This window comes from Rattus norvegicus, chromosome 4 (assembly GCF_021556685.1).
Source record: "Rattus norvegicus strain SHRSP/BbbUtx chromosome 4, alternate assembly SHRSP_T2T, whole genome shotgun sequence".
Taxonomy (NCBI): domain Eukaryota; kingdom Metazoa; phylum Chordata; class Mammalia; order Rodentia; family Muridae; genus Rattus; species Rattus norvegicus.
Window position 1 is genome coordinate 69,214,661 of NC_141537.1, and position 22,547 is coordinate 69,237,207.

General features: G+C 37.9%; 1 protein-coding gene across 19 annotated transcripts in view; it reads right to left on the reverse strand.

The window, feature by feature from the left end:
• Nucleotides 1-22,547, reverse strand: part of Braf (B-Raf proto-oncogene, serine/threonine kinase) — a 135,394-nt gene that overhangs the window by 84,295 nt on the left and 28,552 nt on the right. For all 19 annotated transcript variants that reach the window (XM_087655566.1, XM_087655564.1, XM_087655561.1 and 16 more), the window contains 1 exon segment: nucleotides 14,131-14,232. In XM_087655566.1, the coding sequence (XP_087511692.1) occupies nucleotides 14,131-14,232 (102 nt within the window).

A 22,547-nucleotide genomic window follows, 5' to 3' on the forward strand; every position in this document is an offset into this window, starting at 1 on the left:
AAGGGGATGTTTGCCCGGAACCCGGGAAAGGGAATAACACTGGAAATGTATATAAGAAATACTCAAGTTAATAAAAAAAAAAGAAAGAAAGAAAGAAAAGAAAAAAAAAACCTCAGGTGACAGCAAATGCTATCGAGGATGTGGAGAAAGAGGAACACTTCTCCATTGTTGCTAGGATTGCCACTGGTACAACCATTCTGGAAATCAGTCTGAAGGTTCATCAGAAAATTGGACATTGAACTACCTGAGGACCCAACAGAGGAATGGATACTGAAAATGTGGTACATCTACACAATGGAATATTACTCAGCTATCAAAAGCAATGACTTTATGAAATTCATAGGCAAATAGATGGAACTGGAAAATATCATCCTGAGTGAGGTAACTCAATCACAGAAAAACACACATGGTATGCACTCATTGAGAAGTGGATATTAGCCCAAATGCTCAAATTACCCTTGATGCACAGAACACATGAAACTCAAGAAGGATGACCAAAATGGGAATGCTTCACTCCTTTAAAAGGGGAACAATAATACCCTTGAGAGGGAATAGGGAGCCAAAGTTTAGAACAGAGGCAGAAGGAACACCCATCCAGAGCCTGCCCCACATGTGGCCCATACATATACAGCCATCCAATTAGACAAGATGGATGAAGCAAAGAAGTACAGGCAGACAGGAGCCGGATGTAGATCTCTCCTGAGAGACACAGCCAGAATACAGCAAACACAGAGGCATATGCCAGCAGCAAACCACTGAACTGAGAATAGGACCCCCGTTGAAGGAATCAGAGAAAGAACTGGAAGAGCTTGAAGGGGCTCGAGACCCCATATGTACAACAATGCCAAGCAACCAGAGCTTCCAGGACTAAGCCACTACCTAAAGACTATACATGGACTGACCCTGGACTCCAACAGCATAGGTAGCAATGAACAACGTAGTAGGGGCACCAGTGGAAGGGGAGGCCCTTGGTCCTGCCAAGACTGAACCCCCAGTGAAAGTGATTGTTGGGGGGAGGGTGGTAATGCAGGGAGGATGGGGAGGGGAACACCAATAGAGAAGGGGAGGGGTTAGGGGGATGTTGGCCTGGAAACAGGGAAGGGGAATAACAATTGAAATGTAAATAAGAAATACTCAAGTTAATAAAGATGGAAAAAAAAAAGTAAGCTACAGGATGAGAAAAGTCTTTGGAGCACATATGTCTTAGGAAAGTCATGCAGAGAGCTTATAAAAAAAAAAACTTCCAAAAAATAGTAACAAAAAAGAACACGTTTTAAATGAACAAAGGACTTGAAGTTACTTCATAATGAAGAAGACATCTTGGTAATGAGCCTAAAAGATATTTATTCGTGAGTATGACCATTCATTAATTGTTAAATTAAAACCTACTGTTGTAAGTTGACATGTTAAATTGGAAATGGTTAACAATACTAAGCATAGAGAAGTATGTGGCATACCTAGGGCTGTCACACATTGACAGTAGAAGCATAAAATGAAACACCTTCTTGGATAAACTGTTAGAGCCTTAAAAAGTTACTTATATTTTACACTGTGCGCAAAGAAGTCCATTATTCCATATTATTAAAAAACAATAGTGGGCTGGAGAGATGGCTCAGCGGTTAAGAGCACCAACTGCTCTTCCAGAGGTCCTGAGTTCAATTCCCAGCAACCACATGGTGGCTCACAACCATCTGTAAAGAGATCTGATGCCCTCTTCTGGTGTATCTGAAGACAGCTACAGTGTACTTATATATAATAAATGAATAAATCTTAAAAAAAAAAAACAATAGTTATGCATGCTCCCTCTGCAAGGTCTATTTAGCAATATGTGCAGATGTTTTCATTGATAATAACTCCTAACTTGGCATCAAGGAGTGGTGCTCCTCACCAGTGGAAGGGGAAGTCCTTGGTCCTGCCAAGACTGAACCCCCAGTGAACATGATTGTTGGGGGGAGGGTGGTAATGGGGGGAGGGTTGGGAGGAGAACACCCATAGAGAAGGGGAGGGGAGGGGTTAGGGGGATGTTGGCCCGGAAACCGGGAAGGGGGAATAACAACCGAAATGTAAATAAGAAATACTCAAGTTAATAACGATAAAAAAAAAAAATAAAGAAAAGAAATAAATGAGTTCTACTTTAAAAGAAAAAAAGAAAGGAAGGAGGGAAGGAAGGAAGGAAGGAAGGAAGGAAGGAAGGAAGAAATGGTGCTCCTGGCATCTGGGAGACAAAGTCTATCACCTTAGAAACACAAGATAATTCACTAAGGCAAGGAATTCTCCACCTTAAGAGTTTACAGCAATTAGATTGAAAAACCATAGCCTACTCAGGAATGTGCAACTGGGTGACCTTACTCAGAATATCCTTCAACTAGAAAAATCTCAGATATTCACCCACAGGTGTAAATATTCACCAATAGGAGTAAAATAACAATATTATGTTCATACAATGAAACAAACCAGCAAGGCAAGAATGGCTGAAATGTGGAATGGTGTGTAAAAATTTGAAACCATTTTGCAGTAAAAGAAACAGGATATGAAAGAATACGTGAATTTGATTCCATTCATGTGGAAATCTGGGAAATACAGAATAAAACATCTCAGAGGATTCAGGGAGCTGAAAGCTGATGGTAGCCCATGGTTCATGGGACAGGAGAGTTCACTTAGGAATGACACTAATATTTTATATTTTGTAAAGTGTAATTTAGTCAAAATTTCTTGAAATGGTTTTCAATATGTCTACAACTTTTATATTTTTTCCTCAATAAACTATTTTTAAAAGGTAAAAAAATACTTTCTCATTATAGATTCCTTTTTCCCCCACAACATAATATTTTATTAATTATTTGGGAATTTCATACAATGTACCACAATCATACTCACTTTCCCATTCTCCCACCCTTGCTCCCCCCAAAACAATTAAGAAAGTGAGGAAGAAAGAAAAACACAAGTCCAATTTGGATTGCTCATGTACTCAGGGAAGCATGGTCAAACTCCCAGCAACCAGCCCCTTAAAGAAAAAGTCCTTCCCCAACCCCAGAGAGAAGCTATCAACTGTGAAGAGCTCTACATATACTTCAGCATCTTTATCACAATTTGTAAGGACTCTCTTCAACAGTTTGTCTGGACTGTTTTTTTGGGGGGGTGTGGGGGTGGGAGTGTGGGGAGGGGTTGTCACAGAAGCTTTCAATGTCTCTCCTTCTCAGTTATGAGTCTGCAGTCATCAATACCACCACAGAAGCTTCCTTGTCCATAGCAGCCAGTGGCAGCAGCATGGATCATGCTGGACACATGGTTTCCAGCAGCACTGTAGACATGGACATCCATGGTATCCTCTGGGGGCTGCACAAACCAAGGATACCATCACAGTCTCCTGTAACAGCTATGATCCAGGACATCAACATGCTCTCTGGCAGTATTCTCATCACCTCCTTCCCCATCAAATGCTGCTTAAGCAAGTAAGAATTGATTTGATACCTTGCAACCATAGGAAACTCTCGGCCACTCGGAGTATATCCTCCTAAACATTCCATTTGACAAGAGCTATAAAGTCAAATGGCTTACCATATTAAATACCAAATTCTAAAGGAACAGAATGATACTGAAAGTAAAGGGATAGCATTAACTGGAATATACATATCCAAGTTCTTTCAGACAATGGAAATCTCCTCAGCCCAGAGCAATTTAGCCCTTTTGTTCCTTAACATCCCAAACAAATGCAGTACTACAGGCATTGATGAACCTCTACAAGAGAGAAACAAGGATTTTAATATGGCATTCCCCTTTTCTCAAGAAGGTTACAGGGCTAGCCAGATAGCTCAGCAGGCAGAAGTGCTGGCAGAGCAAGCCTGAAGACGTGAGTTTGATTCCTAGAACCAGTGATGGAAGGAAAGAACTAACTTCTGAAGGCTGACTTCTCACCTCCACATGCATGTGCATGCCCCATCCACATGAGCACATCATAAAACAACACACAAGTAAAAACTTTAAAAGGATTATTTGGTTGTAAAGAAATAGATGGATATAGTTTTACTTGTGTATTGTGCATAAGAAATTACATTCCTGCTCACAGCTAAAAATGCAGAGTGAGGCAGGGCCTAGAGAGGAAGGCAGGTACATGGATGGGAGAAATAGGAAGGGAGACCTCTATGCAGAGAGTTTTTTTAACAAAGAATATATTTTAAGATATTGGGGGGAAACCCCACAGATTTCTAAACTGAATGTTGGGTAATATGTAGGAAAGTACAAGGAGAAGATTGATACATATCTGTAGAACTTAAATGAAGAACAGGTATACAGGGAAAAAGGCTGAAGAAATGGGCAAGGGCCAGACTGCAGAGTATATGGGCCACGCTAGGAAATTTGAATTTCATAAGCAGATAGGAATTATCTGAGGTAGGGGACAATGAAAGAGCAATTTCATTTCAACAAAGGCTACAGCACTCTGATGGACTTCATGTATATCTTGCTGAACAACTTTGAAAGGAGAAAATATAGTAAAAGTACTGAGGTAAGGAGCCTGAACTCTAGAAAAATTCCCCTTCGACAATTTGCTAGTTGCCCAATCCTAGTCTAGAACTGTCACAAACAGAATAGACCATTAACCATCAAATCAACTCAAATCTGTCTGAGCTGAAATCCTGTTAGCTTTCAAATCAAGTAGTTAATTACTAAGGATGCTTTTCTCAATATGCTTCATTTATTGAGTCCTTATTCATTCAATAAATATTCACTGTTTATCTCTATACTGGCACTGTTTATGCTCAGACTACAAAAACAGACAAGGTTGACAATTCTCACCCTTAAAGGTTATCTATAAATACCTGGGAGACAAGGTCTTTCTTACATAAAGCAAATATTCTTATTACTGAAGTCTAGGCAAGCATGGTTATTATATAAAGTTAGCCTTATAAAAAAGAATTATTGGAAACAATGAACTTTCCAAATGTTCTTTTCTTATCAAAGTATTATTAGTGTTAAATTTTGAAAATATACCAATGCCTTACTCACAAATTACAAACTATCACCTCACATTATCAATAGCTTTTCCATCCCGACAGCTCAGTCTAACAGGTTATTTCAGCAGCAGTCAGTGCTCTACTTGTTAGTTGTATGTCGATTTGACAGACGCCAAAGTCATCCGAGAGGAGGGAATCTTAATTGAGAAAATGCCTTCATAAAATCAGACTACAGGCAAGCCTGTAGGGCATTTTCTTATTTAGCGATTGATATAGAAGCACCCAGACCATTGTAGGTGGTGCTGCCACCTGACTTGGTACTACATGCTACGAAAAAGCAGGCTGAAAATGAAAATTTATTTATTTTTTAAGGAAATTTCTATTAGGAAAGGCTACAAACACAGCAGTAGATGGCCAACAGAGGAAAAACCAAACTCAATAAGCATTGAGATTTTTGGAGGTTCCTTGTCTCATAATATGGCATTAGTGCCCTCACCCCTTAATTTTTTTATTTGCATTTTATTTTACTTATATTTTCTCTCCTTTTACCCTATTGGCCCTTTAAATATACATCATGGCTTCCAGTTTAGTGTGCGAATAATTGGGTCTCTGCATCTTTGTTTTATTTCCCCTTTGGGGGCTCTTTTCCTTCTGTCTGTTTTGTTCTATTCTGATGTGCTAGTTCTTGTTTTATATTATTATATTATATGATATTATTATTTCTTTAGAAGCCTGTTTGTTTTCTAATGAGAGACAGAGAGGGATTGGATTCAGATAAGAGGGAAAGTGGGATCTGGAGGGAGAAGAAGGTAGGGAAACTGTTATCAGGATATATTATATGAGAAACAAATCTATTTTTAATAAAAGGGGGGAAATAAAAGGAAGCAGGCTGAGCAAGCCATAAGGAGCGAGCCAGTAAGCAGCATCCCTCCATGGTCTCTGCTCAGCTCCTGACTATTTGAGTTCCTGCCTGGGCTTCCCTCAGTGGGCTGTGATTCAGGATACATCGGGCAAATAAACTCTTACCTCTTCAAGTTGCTTGGTCATGGTGTTTCATCATAGTCACAGTAATCCTGTTAACGCTTCTAATATCCCTGCCTTAGAAATTTAAGCATTTATTCTCATTCTGTCTTCAAGACCCAGAGATACTCATACCAGAGGCTTTGTAAAAGACTGAAATGATGCCAGGATCTGACTCTGGAATGTTCACACCCTTGAATGGACACTACTCCACCTTGATTTGACATCTTATTAGCACAAGAATAGATTTCAAGTCAATATTAATATCTCTAACTCTTCCCAGACTTGGGTCTCTACTGTATTCTTTCCCACATTTTATGGACTATTATTCCAACATCATTGTCAATTGCATCTTTGATTCTTTGGGTAATTCTTGTTCTTTCTTGATAAGATTGCTAAACTCCATTTTTGGAAAATCGTACTATTAACCACTCCCAGTTCCTCCCCAACTCCCAAACCTGATGATCCACCCCCTTCCTGTCTCCATTAGAAAATAAACTGGCTTCTAAGGGATAATAATAATAATAATAATAATAATAATAATAAATAGTAATAATAATGACATATAACTATCCATTGGTAGAGAAAATAAAATCAGGCCACCAGTTAGTTCCATTATCTATTCTTAAAACTTCAAATTTCCTGGTTTTTCAAACTACTATCTGAACAATTTGTTGTTGTTGTTTTGTCTGTGTGTGAGTTTTTGTTGTTTTTGTTTTATTTTGAGACAGGGTTTCTTTGTGTAGCCCTGGCTGTTCTGGAACTCACTCTGTATATTAGGCTGTCCTTGAACTCAGAGATTCACCCATCTCTGCCTCCTGAGAGCTGTGATTAAAAGCATAAGCCACCACCACATGGCCCCTGAACAATTTTTAAAAACAATATATCACATTCCTTATAATATTCATTCTAGCTGTTTCTTTTTCCCTAAATCCCTAATGTTTAATTCATTTTGAAAATGACATTATGGTCAAATTTATTCTGAAGATCAAATCCATTAAATGAATACTAAGCTACAAAAACAGTCCAAAGACAGCCTATACAACTTAGGTGAGACCTTGTCTCAAAGTTAAAAATCAAAAGAGGGGTAGCTTTTAGGTGTGGAAGTGCCTTTAATTCCAGTACTTAGGAAACAGAGGCAGTGAAGGATCTCTGAGTTCCAGGCCAGCCTGATCTACATAGTGAGTTCCAGAAAGACTCTGTCTCAAAACAAAACAAAGTAAAACAAACAAACACCCCAAACAAAACAAAACAGAACAAAGGATCGGAATAAACAAATATTTCTTAGAAATACACAAATAGGGGCTGGAGAAATGTCTCAACAGAACACTGGCTGCTCTTCCAGAGGTCCTGAGTTCAATTTCCATCAATCACGTGGTGGTTCAAGATCATCTATAAAGTGATTTAATGTCCTCTTCTGGCATGCAGGTGTACATGCAGACAGAGCACTCCTACATATAAACGAACAAACAAATATTTTTAAAGATGCACAAGTAGCTAGTTGATGAAAGATACTCAAAACCATTTCTTACTGGTAAGTTGCAAACTAAACCAAACTGAGATACTATCCCACACCTACTAGGATGATAACAAGTTGATAGCAATTCAGAGAAACTGAACCCCAACGTTACCAATGGGAATGTAAAATAGTGTCAAGGCTTTACAAAACTATCTTCAAATTATAAGAATTATCACAAGACCTGGTAATGCTATTCCTAGGCATACAACCAAGAGAATTTAAAGCAAAGCAAAACCAAACCAAACCAAAAAAACTTCACAAAATTTATGGTGTGAATGTCCATGGTGGAATAACTATTAATTAGTTTCCAGTAAGTTAAACGGCTGAATGTTCGTCAATTGCTGCACTGGTTAAACAGTCCACCTGGTAATCAGTCACAAAGGAAATGAAGTGCTGATGCACGCCACAGCTTAGGTAAACTTGGAAAACATTAAGTAAAAGCATCCAGTCACAAATGGGCATGTACAAGGTCTACAGTACAGGCAAATCTACAGAGACAAAAAAGACCAGTCATTTCGAGGATTGGAGGGAACAGATGCTAATGGATAAACAAATTCTTTTGAGGAATACTGAAACTGTTTTAACATTTATGGTGATGGCTTCATCTCTTCACAAATCTACTGCACCTGAATCATTACGTTTACTTCTTCCCCCTTTCTGTCCCAGTAATTGAACCGAGGGTGTAGTGCATTCTAACTAAACACTCTCACCTAACTACATTCTACACTTTAATTTTTTCTAAATTTTAGGTTTTTTTTTTTGTTTTTGTTTTTTTTTAGTTTTTTCCAGAGCTGGGGATCGAACCCAGGGCCTTGCGCCTGCTAGGCAAGCGCTCTACCGCTGAGCTAAATCCCCAACCCTAATTTTTTCTAAATTTTAAAACAGAGTTGCTAAATTGCATGGACTAGTTTAGAATTTGCTTGCTTCGGCCTGTCAGAGACCTGGGATTACAGGTATGTAAAACCTGTAATAAGAATAAGTATTGTGATGGTTTGTATATGCTGGGCTCAGGGAGTGGCACTATTTGAAGGTGTGACCTTGTTGGAGTAGATGTGTCACTGTGGTGTGGGCTATATGACCCTCATCCTAGCTGCCTGGAAGTCTGTATTCTGCTAGCAGCCTCCAGATGAAGATGTAGGACTCAGAACCTCAGAACCTGTAAGCCAGTTCCAATTAAATGTTGTCCTTATAATTGCTGTCAGGGTGTCTGTTCACAGCAAGTAAAACCCTAAGTCCAGGGTGATTCTTACTCATTTAATCTCATTATCTAATGAAAACTTATTAAGTTTACACAGATATATACAATGAACTGATCTACATTCTCATTTTCTTTTCATTGCAGAATCGATGAAATGTGTCTCACTGTTTCCAATTTAACATCTCAAGTTGAAGAAGATGCCATATATTATCAGAATGAAGAAGGTGCCATATATTATCAGAATGAAGAAGATGCCATATATTATAAGAATGCTATGGTGACTGTTTTGGTTCTAAAATGCTCCCAGAAGTCACATAATAAAGGCCCTTTTTACTACAGTGGTAGAACCTGAAAGAGGCAAGACCTAATGTAAGGAAATAAGATTTTCAGGGACATTTCTTTTCCTTTTCTTTCTTGAGGAAGGGTTTCAATTATGTAATCCTGGCTGATCTGGAACGCCCAGCCTGCCCCGGCCTATGGAGTATCAGGCATAGGTCTGCCTTTGAAGAGAATACTAAATTCTGGCTCCTTATTTTTCTCTTTGCTTCTTACTCTATACACCATATATCAGGTACAAAAACAAGGAGAAAAGCCTCTCGAGCTAGCAAGATGGCTCAGCATTTAAAGGTACACGCCTCCAGGCACAGGCTGAATTCAGTGCCTGAGAGCCACATGATGAAAGGACAGCACTGACTCCTTAAAAGTCTGACTTCCATACGCACCACATGGCACATAGTCATGCACAGACATCTGTGAGTGCACATGCACATCTAGGACAAAGAAATGTAAACAATTTGTAAAGCATTTAACACTTCCACAGAGATGATATTCAAATTCATTAATTGAATATAAGCAAGAAAATTAAAGAAAAAAATCCTGGAAATAATTTTCAGGGGTAAACAGATTTTTTTCCTTCTTAAGATTGTGGTGATTAATGAGTAAGCCAGAGATCAACAAACAAGATAAATTTCAAATTGTGTGAAGCCTGACTTGTACTAGAGATCCCAATATGTTGGTGATATCAGAGCTGTGAGATCTCAGCCACGGAGTTGCGTATAAGTGGTAGAATCAGCCTGAGAGAGATGTATGTTACAGGCAGCAAAGTCGGGGAGCGGGGGGCTGAGCCATCTGAGTCCTCTGAAACTCAGGTCCCAGACACTATATAGATTTTTATACTGTCGGAGTTTGGTTTTGCTTTGGTCCTGTATTTTCTCACTATGCCTTCATTCTGCTCTTGGAGAATGGTAATATAAATCCTGTCCTGACAACCTAAGTTTTATCCCTAGGACAAACATGTTTGGAAAGAGAAAAATTCTTTGAAGTTGTTCTTAGGTCAACACATATGAATGAATGAATGAATGATGGAAGGAAGGAAGAATGAAAAATAAACTAATTAATTTAAAAATAGCAACTAAGGGGTTGGGGATTTAGCTCAGTGGTAGAGTGCTTGCCTAGGAAGCACAAGGCCCTGGGTTCGGTCCCCAGCTCCGAAAAAAAAAAAAGAACCAAAAAAAAAAAAAAAAAAAAAAAAAAGCAACTAAGTGACTAAAACCCAAACAGTTCAATTAAAAATTAAAGAGTTAACATAGACATTTCTCCAAAGAGGATATCCAAATAAACAATAAACTGTAAAAAGATCTCAATATCATAGTCACTGGGGAAATGCAAAGCAAAGCCACAAAGAATACCACTTTCATTCATTAAAATGGGTATTATATCTAGGTCAAAAGAGAAAATGTTCAGTGTCGGTGAGGCTATTGTGCAATCATCGATAAGAATGTAACACGGTGTAGGCACAGTATAAAAAGGTATGTGAGTCCACTTACATAATGAAATAGAAGCACTGTATAACCCTGTGGCTGGGTATAAATTCAAAGACACTGAAGGCTGGTCAAGCCTAAGGATCTGAGTTTGCTCAGGATCAACAATCCACATTGTTCACCACATTTTCTCTGCCTTTCCCATAAATGCGGGCTCAGCTGGAACCACTAGTTAATTATACAGAAGATAAACCTACATTACAAATGATCAGGTTACCATGAGCTTCAATTATCAGAGATTTTAAAGCCACCAACCCTGATGACCTAATAACTGATTCCTCCAAGTTTTTACTAATCTTCACACGTGCACTGTGGCATGTGTGTGTGTATATAAGTTTGTGTGTGCATGTACGTGTGTAGAAAGTATATAAATATAATTTTAAAACTTGTTTTCAAATTTGAAAGCAAAAGTTCAATTATCTCCACCGATGACCATTCAGCATTTCTGTAATTCAAGCATCCACAAATAGGCAAGCTTTCTACCGTAAGTATTCCCCCTGGTAGGGAAGGGAATTTACACATGTATTATCCATATGTAGTCTTTGAAAATATGCTAAGTAAAATAAGCCAGTCACAAAAGGACAAATGACTCTATTAGAACAGTCAAATTCACAGACACAGGAGTACGTAGTTATTATTACAGATCATGATGAGAAGAAAAAGTAGATTTGGTAGTTAATATATAAAATAAAAAAGATCAGTCTTAAATGATGGAAAGTTCTGGAGATGGACTGTGTTGATGGTTTCAAAATAAAATGAACTTGCTAAAAATTTATTTATTTTAAATTTATTTATTCTATGTATAAGTGCACTGTCGCTGTCATCAGACACACCAGAAGAGGACATGAGATCCCATTACAGATGGTTGTAAGCCACCATGTGGGTGCTGGGAATTGAACTCAGGACCTCTGAAGAGCAGCCAGTGCTCTTAACTGCAGAGCCATCTCTCCATCCTTTAAACTTTATTTTTTAAAGCGGTAAATTGAATATATCTTTTATTCTAAGAAAAAACTGTTAAGGATTCTTAAGGAGCGACCCTGAAATTCCGAAGAATTGTGCACCTCGGTTGTCATCGGGAGAAGTGGCTTTTGACTGAGGCCTTCAAAGTTCAGTACCTGAGTCTTTCCTCCTGAGCTGATCAGTTACCTTTCCACAGGCAAGCATGCTGTCATCCGTCAGTCTTCCTTATAGTGTCTGAGATGCTAAGACTAATATTCTAACTCCTTTATATGTTCATTGTTTATACAGCCCTCCCCCTCTGAAGCACAATCTATTTGAAGACACAGATTTTTGGCTCTCAAACATGTTTTTAATATCACTGCAAACAGTATAAATAATAGAGGTCATTCAGTGACTATCCCTATATGTAGAACTTTAATGTATGCCAGGAACTATGCTATTTTGTAACTATAAACTCAATTCTTAACTTATTACATATAATACTATTCTAATTTTTTCTAAAATATTTCATAAACACTCAATATAGTTATATTATATGGCGCTAGTACATATGAATCTATTATTTTGTCACATACTTATAACCCATTAAATTTTGCTCTGACGTTACACTCATTTTGAACATATGATTCAAGGTTGTATGCCTACTTGTAAAAAGAAACCAATCCAATTAAATATATCTTTAAAAAAAAGATCCACAAAGAATGGATAAAGAAATTAGAAATGTTTAGCCCAAATAAGAGCTGCCTGGTGGTGGAACAAGGGCAGAGACACAGCAGGAGAGCAGAGCATAGAACAAGGCAGGGACCAGTACCGTAGATTTTAAGCTGGATATCTATCTGCCTTCCTCCCTTTAGCAATAGTACCTGAGGTAAGTTACTTAACCTCTCTATTTAGCCTGTAAAATGGAAATAAAATACCTATGCAGGAGTTTGCTAAAAGTAATTATAAATATTAATGAAAGCATTTAACATAGTACAGGGCACAGAATAAGAACAAGTGTTTTTCTTTCTACTAATCAATTTTCATGTATTCAAATGTCTGAAGAGTACGTGTCTTGCTAAAGCAATCCATCATGACTGTGGCATGTTCACTGATTCGAATGTGGGAAGGTCCCCAGCAGAGACAGACAGATGCTGCTTATGTTGTAAAGCTGATAAACAAAGATGAGCAGCTTCAGTAAGACTACACTAAGACCACTTCTTACGTCTTCGCTTGGCTTCTAATACTATACAACTGGAGTCCAGATGTCACTCTAGTCCTGCACTGATATCATCAGTGTGATCTCAAATCAGCCATATGAGGAAGACAAGAAAAGAATGGTTTTTCTTGGTGTTTTCAAAGTTCCAAAATTGGTTTTATAAATACAAACTTAACTTGCTCACAAAATAATGAAGACTTAATTTTCCTTTAAAAAATAATTAAGGGGCTGGAGAGATGGCTCAGCGGTTAAGAGCACTGGCAGCGGGGTTGGAGATTTAGCTCAGTGGTAGAGCGCTTGCCTAGGAAGCGCAAGGCCCTGGGTTCGGTCCCCAGCTCCGAAAAAAAAAAAAAGAACCAAAAAAAAAAAAAAAAAAAAAAAAAAGAGCACTGGCAGCTCTTTCAGAGATCCTGAGTTCAATTCCCAGCAACCCCATGGTGGCTCACAACCATGTGTAATAGGATCTGACACCCTCTTCTGATGTGTCTGAAGACAGCTACAGTGTACTTACATACATGAAATAAATAATTTAATTAGATTGCTAAATTAGAAATTTTAGTTAGCAGTTCTTCAAACCATGTTTTAAAAATCTCTGGTATTGGAAGCCAAATGCTAATCTTTGATTTTGTTTTGTTTTGTTTTGTTTTTTTTGTTTTGAGACAGAGTCTCACTGTCTAGACCTTACTATGTAACCCAGGTTGACATTTTTGGTAGTTAGCAGAAACTCACAGACATTTGTCTGCCTCTGCCTTACAAATACCATCATGCAGTCATAGCTGAGCGAGAGTTACTGGAGAAAGGCAGTGGGAGTGTGGCAGGCCCTGCTGGCTGTTGAGCTTGACTGACTAGACTCCACACTAGCTTGCATGCTAAGGATGGACTGACTTTTAGAAAGAAACTAAGGACAAAAAGGACTGTCTGTGACAATGTAATTCCTACTGTCTCACAGGATTAAGAACAATGGCTAACTACAGATTTATAACCTCACTCAAGGCAGATGATACAAGTCCTAAGGCATCTAAGAAGAAAGAGTAGCAAAGTTGGGCCACTCCTAGATTATAAACTGTATCTATGAGAAAGCAGAAAACAACTATGGGGAACTTATTCTAAAAAAGATATTTTACAAAACCACCCAAATTTCCCAGGATGGTAACTCATTCTGCTAACTTCCAAAACAGTGTGCTTTTTCTCACTTTCTTTTTAACAATTCTTTTTTAAAAATTCAGGCACTATTTTGAAGTTTATAGGAGACATCCCTCTTAGTTTTGACATTTTTCAAAATAAAACTAACACATGCAGACTGCAACAAGTGAACAAAAACAAGACTAAGAAGAAAAATAAAAGAGAAAGCTAATTCTTCCAATGTTTCCAATCCTCTCTCTAAAATAACCAAAACTATGACTATTAAACATTTTCAATACATTTTCCCTCAGAATTCCTGTAAAGCAATACTCAGAACTTACCTCCAGGTATATTGACGGTGGGTTATGCTCCCCACCAAACTTGTCCAATAGGGCCTCTATATGTTCCTGTGTCAACTTAATCATTTGCTTGATATTCCACACCTAAAAAAAGCAAAACATTCTAAATAAAGATCACTTAGCATATGAATTCAAAAATATTTAAATGTAGAATGCAGTAACTATGAGTATTCTTAAGGTTTTAGACAATTTATTGGGGTTTTGTGACTATTAATCTTTTCTACTTAGTAATATATTGTTATCTATAAATAATTCAAACACCTGAGTATTCAGAATAAACAATCAAAACTAGCAATTACTATATTAAATAAAATAAGCCAGACTCAGAAATACAAACATCACATTTTCTATACTGTGGAACTTACATTCAAAATTATATGTGTGTGTGTCCTTCAAACACAAGCACCATGGCACATGTGTTTCTATACACATACAAATCTCTCTCTCTCTCTCTCTCTCTCTCTCTCTCTCTCTCTCTCACACACACACACACACACACACACACACACACACTAAATCATGAAAATCTATTTTCGTCTCCTATAAAATTTGGGGCTCGCCACCAGAAAACAAATTCTTTTTTAAAGAGTTTGTTATTGTATGGTTACTCTTCAGTGTAAACTTGACTGGATTTTTATTATTATTTTTTTTAATGAAAGGAGATATGGGTCAGGTAGTGGTGGTACACACCTTTAATCCCAGCTCTTGGGAGACAGAGGAGGGCAGAGCTGTATGAGTTTGAGGCCGGCTTAGTCTACAGATTGAGTTCCAGCCAAGTGACAGCCTAGGCTCCAAGTGACAATCAAAGTTACACAGAGAAACCATGTCTTAAAAAACAAAACAACTAAAACCAAAAAAAGAAAGGAGAGTGCCTGGAGAGTTTATCTGAAACCAGCTGTCTTACAGTGAATGGAAGCCACATGAAGGTCAGGCTGTTCTAAGATGGGACAAATGAAAGGCCAGAGTGCAAGGGCTTTCTGAGGTTGGGATTTACACCTATTTCTGCCTAGAAAGCTGGGAATGGATGTAGTAATAACCTGGTGGGTGATCTTTGTTACCGTCAGGGTCGCAGTCCCCTAGACTGTTAAGTTTATCCCTGACTCTTCCTAGACTCCTGAGCATTGTTTCTCAGTCAGTGGAACCCATTCTTATGAAGGAGGTTCCAGGTATTTTGCAAGAGTTTCAATGTAGTCATGCCCTAGGTTTTACTGTAATAACTATAACCAGAAAAATGTTTCCAAAATTGTACTGTGTTTAGATATGTCAAAAATAAACTGGATTCAGACTCTGAACCAACACAGGCTAACAAAGTCAGTCATGTTGAACCAGATTTCCTTCTTGCTTCCGTCAGGTTATATCCTGCAGGAATCCCGACACCCTCAATCCATGGGACACAGAGTACAAGAAGAGAAACCACTTCTGAGAGTTGTCCTCTGACCTCCAAATACAAGTGCCACGGCACATGTGCTTCTATCATCACGCACACACACAAACAAATAATAAAGCAAAAATTAAAAAGGGCATGCAAAATGGTTCAACAGGCGACAGTACTTTCCACTAAGCCTGACAGTCTGAGCTTAATCCCCAGGACTGTGATGGCGGAAGAAGAGAACTGCAATGGTCCTTTGATCTCCACATACACACCACAGCCTGCTCGTGCTGCTCCTCACAACCACCACATACACCATAAGTAAATAAATGTAAGGTTGAAAAAAGATACTAAAGATGCCCTTACAGTTATAACTGGGGTGACTCTAATCATGACTGCTATAATTCTTGCACCCTAGAAGAATGCTCGTCAATAGCTACCCACACAGCACTCACTTGGCAGTGTCTATAAGATGACTCCCACTTAAAAAGAGGCCTAGACTTATAGAACTGCAGAATCCTACTATAATCAATTTATTTAGTCTTTTAGTCAGAAATACTAAAAGCACTCAAAAGACAGTGAAAACCCAACAAATCGAAAAATCACAAGGAACAAACGAACTAACTGGACGAGGAAAGGTAACTAGTGGATGAGGACAAGGCTTGAGAGACGTAGAGTGAAATGTATGTTCAGAATTCTGAAGTAATATTTTACAGGGAGCACTTCACATTCTGTGAAGACTTTACAGACATAATGTTACTATGTTTAATAGAAAAAGAGTACCTCAGGTCTGGAGAGATGGCTCAGTGTTAAAAAGCACTTGCTGTTCTTGCAGAGGACCAGGCTCAGTTCCAAGCACCCACATGGTGGCTCCCAACCACCCACAGGCACATACATAGTGAACATACATACACACAAGGCACATTACTCATATATATAAAATTAAATAAGCAGTTGTAAAGACAACTGGCTCATTTACTATATGTGGCTTTTCACGCCTCCCCCCAAATAAGTTTTTTAGGTTTTGTAATTCTAATATTAAAATCTCTTCAGTTTTCCATTTAACGTGCTCTGTATACTTCAAGAACAGGTAGCTGCTAAGAATACTGTACCATACATAAAATATCAACTTGATGTAGTGCTTAGTTTATACCGGGCACTGTTTATTCATTTATTTGACTACTAACAACTCCTCAATTCAATAAGTGTCTAAGTTTTAGTCCTTGATCTCATGAAGTACACATTTAGCTACATAAAGTCAAGTATTAAACAAACATGTCAGATTATGATTTTGAAAAACATACATACATACATACATGCATGCATGCATGCATTCATACATACATACATACATGCATGCATATACACATATGCATTCATACATACATAAAAAACAAACAGGTGAGCTTGAGATCAGCATGTGGACGGCTATTAAGTTAAAGCTCTGAAGGAAGGGGAGTAAGCGAAGAATGCACATCTAAAAGAGAAAGCCAATAAAACAGAGGAGAAAAAGATGCAAAAGCTTAATATAGGGAAAAGATTGTTTCATGTGTGACAGGCTGATTGCATTAATGCCCCCAGAGAATGGTCTAATAGGCACACCTTTTAGTCTGTAACTTTGTAAGTCCTCTTTCTACTCTGACCCTAGGCTTCTTCAGAGTCTTGGTTGTTCTTGTGCTATCTTGCAACACGGTATTGGCAAGCATGACTCAAACAGAAGTCTGAAATGCAAATATGAACTACTGGCTATCTTGCACAACTGAACTCTGCTTGCTCTTTCACCTCTGCTCTGCTCTGCTCTAAGAACATGCTTCCCCTAGCCTATTAGCACAACACTGTGCCACGTAAAGCTATTCTAGAATAGTTAGCTATCTAGAACCACCAACTGGCCACAGATAAATGATTTGAACTCAGCCAACGTTAGTGTAATTTACAATAGCATGATTTCACAACTGAAAATAATTATTTTAAGTGCTGGGCTTTAAGGTGGTTTATTGTATAAAAGAAAATATATTACACAGAAATATGCAACAGAACACATAAAAAATACACATGAATGTTTCTAACCGTAATATTCCTAATAGCCAAAATGTGAAAACAAGATGGACACTGTTTTACATACCTGTAATCCCAGCACTTGGAAGAAACAGGCAGGAGGATTGGGAGTTAAGGCCAACCTCAGCTATATAACAAGTTCAGGGACAGACTGGACATATGAGACCCTACTTTAACAAAGAGCTGAGGAGCTGAGGAAGTAGTTCAGCTGGTAAAGTGTTTGCCATGAGGATCTGAACCCCAATGAAACAATGTTTCCCCAGTGAAAACAACCCAAATGTTCATCTGCTAATAAATACATAATATACAGTGCATCTATTCAAATAAAATGTCATGTCATGAAAAGGAAATAAACCATGAATATGTAAATATGTACTAAAGCATAACATATGCTGTACTAAGTGAAAAAAGCTGGCAAGCAAGGACTAAATACTATATATGATTTAAAATTGTCCATAATAAGGAAATCTAGAGAGAAAGAAATAGATTAATACATTACTTAGTTGATCAGGAGTGGGGAGGATAGAGGGAATAAAGGAAGATGGTCATGAGTTTCGGGGAAATCAAAATATTTTAAAATTAAATTTGGTGATGGTGAGAAAGATTAGAGGCCATCTTCCCTGGGGCACTTAGCAAACATGAAGCACTGTAAAATAACTATTTCTGCTAGCATTATGTCCTTTAAGTTCATACTGTAGACATTCCTGGTGTTCCTCTTTGGGACTCTAAGCTAAGGGTTTATGGACTTTCTTTTGCTCCCCTGGTTGCCTTGACTGAAAAGCTATCAGTCAGTTAAGCAGCAGGACTATCCTTCTGTTAGCACCAACCATCTGGAACTGTCCAGAGACACTTTGAAGACAAGTACAAAGCTGAGAATGGAGAGCAGTGGGGAACCTAAGTAAAGATCAAAGGAGAGATGACCAAAGGTTTTTTTCCTTGTCAAGAGAGTATGGAAGAAAATACAGATGCCAAGTGTTCGAATGGCATCCCTTCACAAGGATTACACAGAACTGCCACAAAGAAAGTTATGACAGTGAGAGAAAAGCCTAAGCTATTCTACAACTTGTAAAAAGTCTAATTCTATTAAACCTTTTAAGATAACTTTCTCAGTTTTAAAAATAATGACGCTAAGGCTGGAGAGATGTCTTGGGGTATATGCCGGGGGAATATTTGCCTGGCTACATGGATTCAATCCAAGAATTCATGTCAAGAGATGCTCCTGTCTGTAATTCCAGCACTTCTATGGCAAGATGTGAGGTAAGATAGGGGAACTAGCTAGAAGCTTGTATATAGATGTACACGCACGCATGCATGCATGCATGCACGCACACACACACAGAATAAATACTTTTTAAAACAGAAGCTAATAGTTCTTTAGATTAAAATGTGCAGGTTTTTTTTTTAAGATTTATCTTAAAGAAATATAAAAGTAGAAAAAAGACAGACAGACATGGTGGGTGGTTTATGCCTATAGTCCTAAGTTAAGGTGTGAGGAAAATTTGAACCCAAGGATATAGGGGTAGCTTTAGCAACCCAGAAAGTGACCTGTTTCCAAAGTTAAAATGAACAGTATAAAAATAAATTAAATAAAAAATGAAGTTCTATTGAACAAAATTCTAAGATACTTTAAAACTTTAAAGGAAAACCCTCAGTTCTATACTTAACTCTTTAGATTCTTCCTGTCTTTGTCACTAACAACCTCGCTGCAACTCTGGAAACATAGCTCCCAGGTTCCAGGCAGTTCAGTAGTTCTCCTTCCAAACCTTTGCTGAGATTCCCTTTGAGGCTCTAGGGGGAGAGGTTCTACTGTATTTTCTAAGTTGACTCCTGTCAGTATTTGCTTGCTTGAATATAACTACAGCAAAAAACAGAACAGTGAAGAGAATTTCTGTGGCTCACTGATTTCTCAAAGAAAATATCAATCAGTTCCTTGAAAGTTTCAGTAAATAACTGGAGGTGGTGGCACACACCTTTAATCCCAGCACTAAGGAGACAGAGGCAGAGACAGGCAGATCTCTGTGAGTTTGAAGCCAGCCTGGTCTACAGAGAATGCTACAGCTAGGGCTACCCAGAGAAACCCTGATTTGGAAAAAAAAAGTTTCAATAAACCACAACAAAAATGCAGTCTAGGAATCAAAAGGTAAAATAACTGCAGCCTAGCTGAAGAGTAAGTCTTATGACAGGAAAAGTATTATAATTTTAACTCAACAAATTCAAAATACATTTGACATAGATATTTTTGTAAAAATGTAAGTACATTGCCAAAATCATCTCAGTAGAGAGGGAAAACATAACTAGGCCAATAAACATGTAAAGAAGTTAAAAATTAGCCAAAGGTCAATCTAAAGGAAAGAGCAAATCCCTCCCTGGAACAATTGGGTGGTGGGGCCATCTTATCTCATCTCCTCCAAGGTTGGCAGGGGCTAAGCAGCCAGAGTTACCACTAAGTGAAGTAAATAGTTGATACACACAGTTGGGCAATTTTACAGTGAAATTCAGACTTAATCTCCCCAACTTCAGGCAAGGATTTAATTAATAAGAACATGCTGAGATAATGGAACATTTATCTATCATATGATAGGTTGGTAATTAAGAAAAAATTCTCTAATCTCTCAGAGAAGTATTAATACTTGTACAAATTTAAAATATTGAAAGAAAAAGTAAAAACTGAGAGAGTAAAATTGTGCTTTTTGTGGTACACATTCATTTAACCAGCACCCAAAATAACTTTTTAAATTTCCTTCAGGATAGATTTGGAGTAAAGTGCTTGCCTGGCCAGAGCACCCATTCTCTAGCCAAGTTAACAGGTGGAGGGGGAGTTTCAGATCAATTAAATTAGAGAAGAAAGGAGCATATTACAACAATGAGGAAATTCAAAGAAATGAGAGGCTTGTATATTAAAAACTTGACCCTGAAAAAAGAAATTGAAGCATATTACAACAATGAGGAAATTCAAAGAAGTGAGAGACTTGTATATTAAAAACTTGACACTGAAAAAAGAAATTGAAGCAATTAGATGGAAAAATCTCCCATGTTCGTGGACTGATAGAATTAATACTGTAAACATGGTCATTCTACGAAAAGCAATATACAGATTCAGGGAAATCTCTATCAAAGTTTCCTAAATCAAAATATTCTGTACATTTATAATCTTTATTTTCCTTGCAATGCAAATAAAGATAAAAACAATATGCTTTATATACCAACAACACCCACAATTCATATAATTTAAAAATCTTAATGAACCAAATAGCAAATATCTAAAACAACTGGATTCAACTTTCTGGCCTTTTTTTGGCTCTTATTTTTTATGTTTTGTTGTTGTTTTGTTTTTTGTTTGTTTGTTTCTTTGTTTGTTTGTAGCCTTGACTTGCTTGGAGCTTGCTGTATATATAGATCAGGCAGACCTTAAACTCACAGAAATCCACCTGCCTCTGCTTGTGTGCTGTATGAAAGGCATGTGATACCACATCTGGCTTCCAAGTCTTGTCTTAAAACAGATTTTGTTTTGAGAGTTTGCTTAGCAGCTAAGAGCATCAGCTGCTCCTCCAGAGGAGCTGGGTTTGATTCCAGAATCCACATGACAGCTAACAGTCACCTGTAGCTCCAATTCCAGGATTCCAACCTCCTTTTCTGGCCTCCTTGGACACCAAGCATTCAAGTGGTACACAAACAGATGTGGGTCAAACAGCTTAAAGAGTTTATTATTTTTAATTTTGTATGTGTGCCTTCATGTACACATGTAGACATGTGTACAAGTGCTTAAGTGCTTATAGAGGCTAAAGTCCTAGAGCTGGAGGTACGGCAGTGTAAGCCATTGATGTGGGTGCTGGGAACTGCAACAGCAACAACTACTCTATCTCCCCAGCACTACCTAATCTAAATCTAGATTTCTTTTTTAATTGAGACAACCGATCATCTCCTGGGTTACCCTGTTTCATGTCATTAGTTTAAAAAAAAATCCTATTATCATGCCTCTCTCTAAAATATTTATAAGGTATCATCCCCCATGTCTTTACTCCATGCCATCATTCATCCATTCTCCTGTCAGACAGAAATCCCTAGAACACATCTCACCACTTTCTTCCCTTACCTAAAGACTTTAGTAGACCCCAGTAAGAAACAAGTCCGTATTCCTTAAGAAGGGTTTCCTTCTGTCTCATCAGGCACCGCTTCCTTCATCTCTTACACCCACACAACGCATACATGCTATTCCTTTCCCTGCAAGTCTTAAGCAAAAAACTTTAACTCCCGCTTCCTAAGAGGGCCTTTTCTCATCTCAATCTATATTGAATCTTCATTAAACTCTCTTTTGGAATGTATCACAATTTCAAATCCATATGTATACACGTTTCTTTTATAATGTGTTTTATGGCCATCTTATTGCAGAGACTACATGTAAGCCCAAGCACATACAATAAAAATATTTAAAGCAATATTTTACTGTTATAAAATGGCTTTTGATCTGGTCAGGATGATATTTTATAATGTTTCCTCTGGAAATAATGCTTAGGTTATAAGTCATAAAGGTACAAGAGGCGACTGCATTAAAAGCATACTACAATAGCAGCGAAAAGAAGAGTAGTAAGAGTCTGAACCTCTGTTGATAGATTTAATATATTTACAGCCCTGTAATGCAACAAAATCAAGGTTCAGAGAGTAAGCAAGTATTTCAAAGGGGTACTGTAAAAACACTTTGTGTTGTAATTCAGCTCTGAATTTAGATGACTGAGACTATTGAGAGAAATTATAATCCTCCTTCAAAATAAACCATCACAAGACCACCACTGATGGGAATGCAAAAGGAGCCCCCGAGTCAGTCAGTTATGTCTGGTAGCTGATAAACTAAATCAGATCATGGCAAAAAATGTAAACACAAGCCAAGCATGCTGGCACACACCTTCAACTCAGCACTCAGAAGGCAAAGGCAGGTGGATCTCTAAGTTCAAGGCCAGTGTGGGCTACAAAGCTAGTC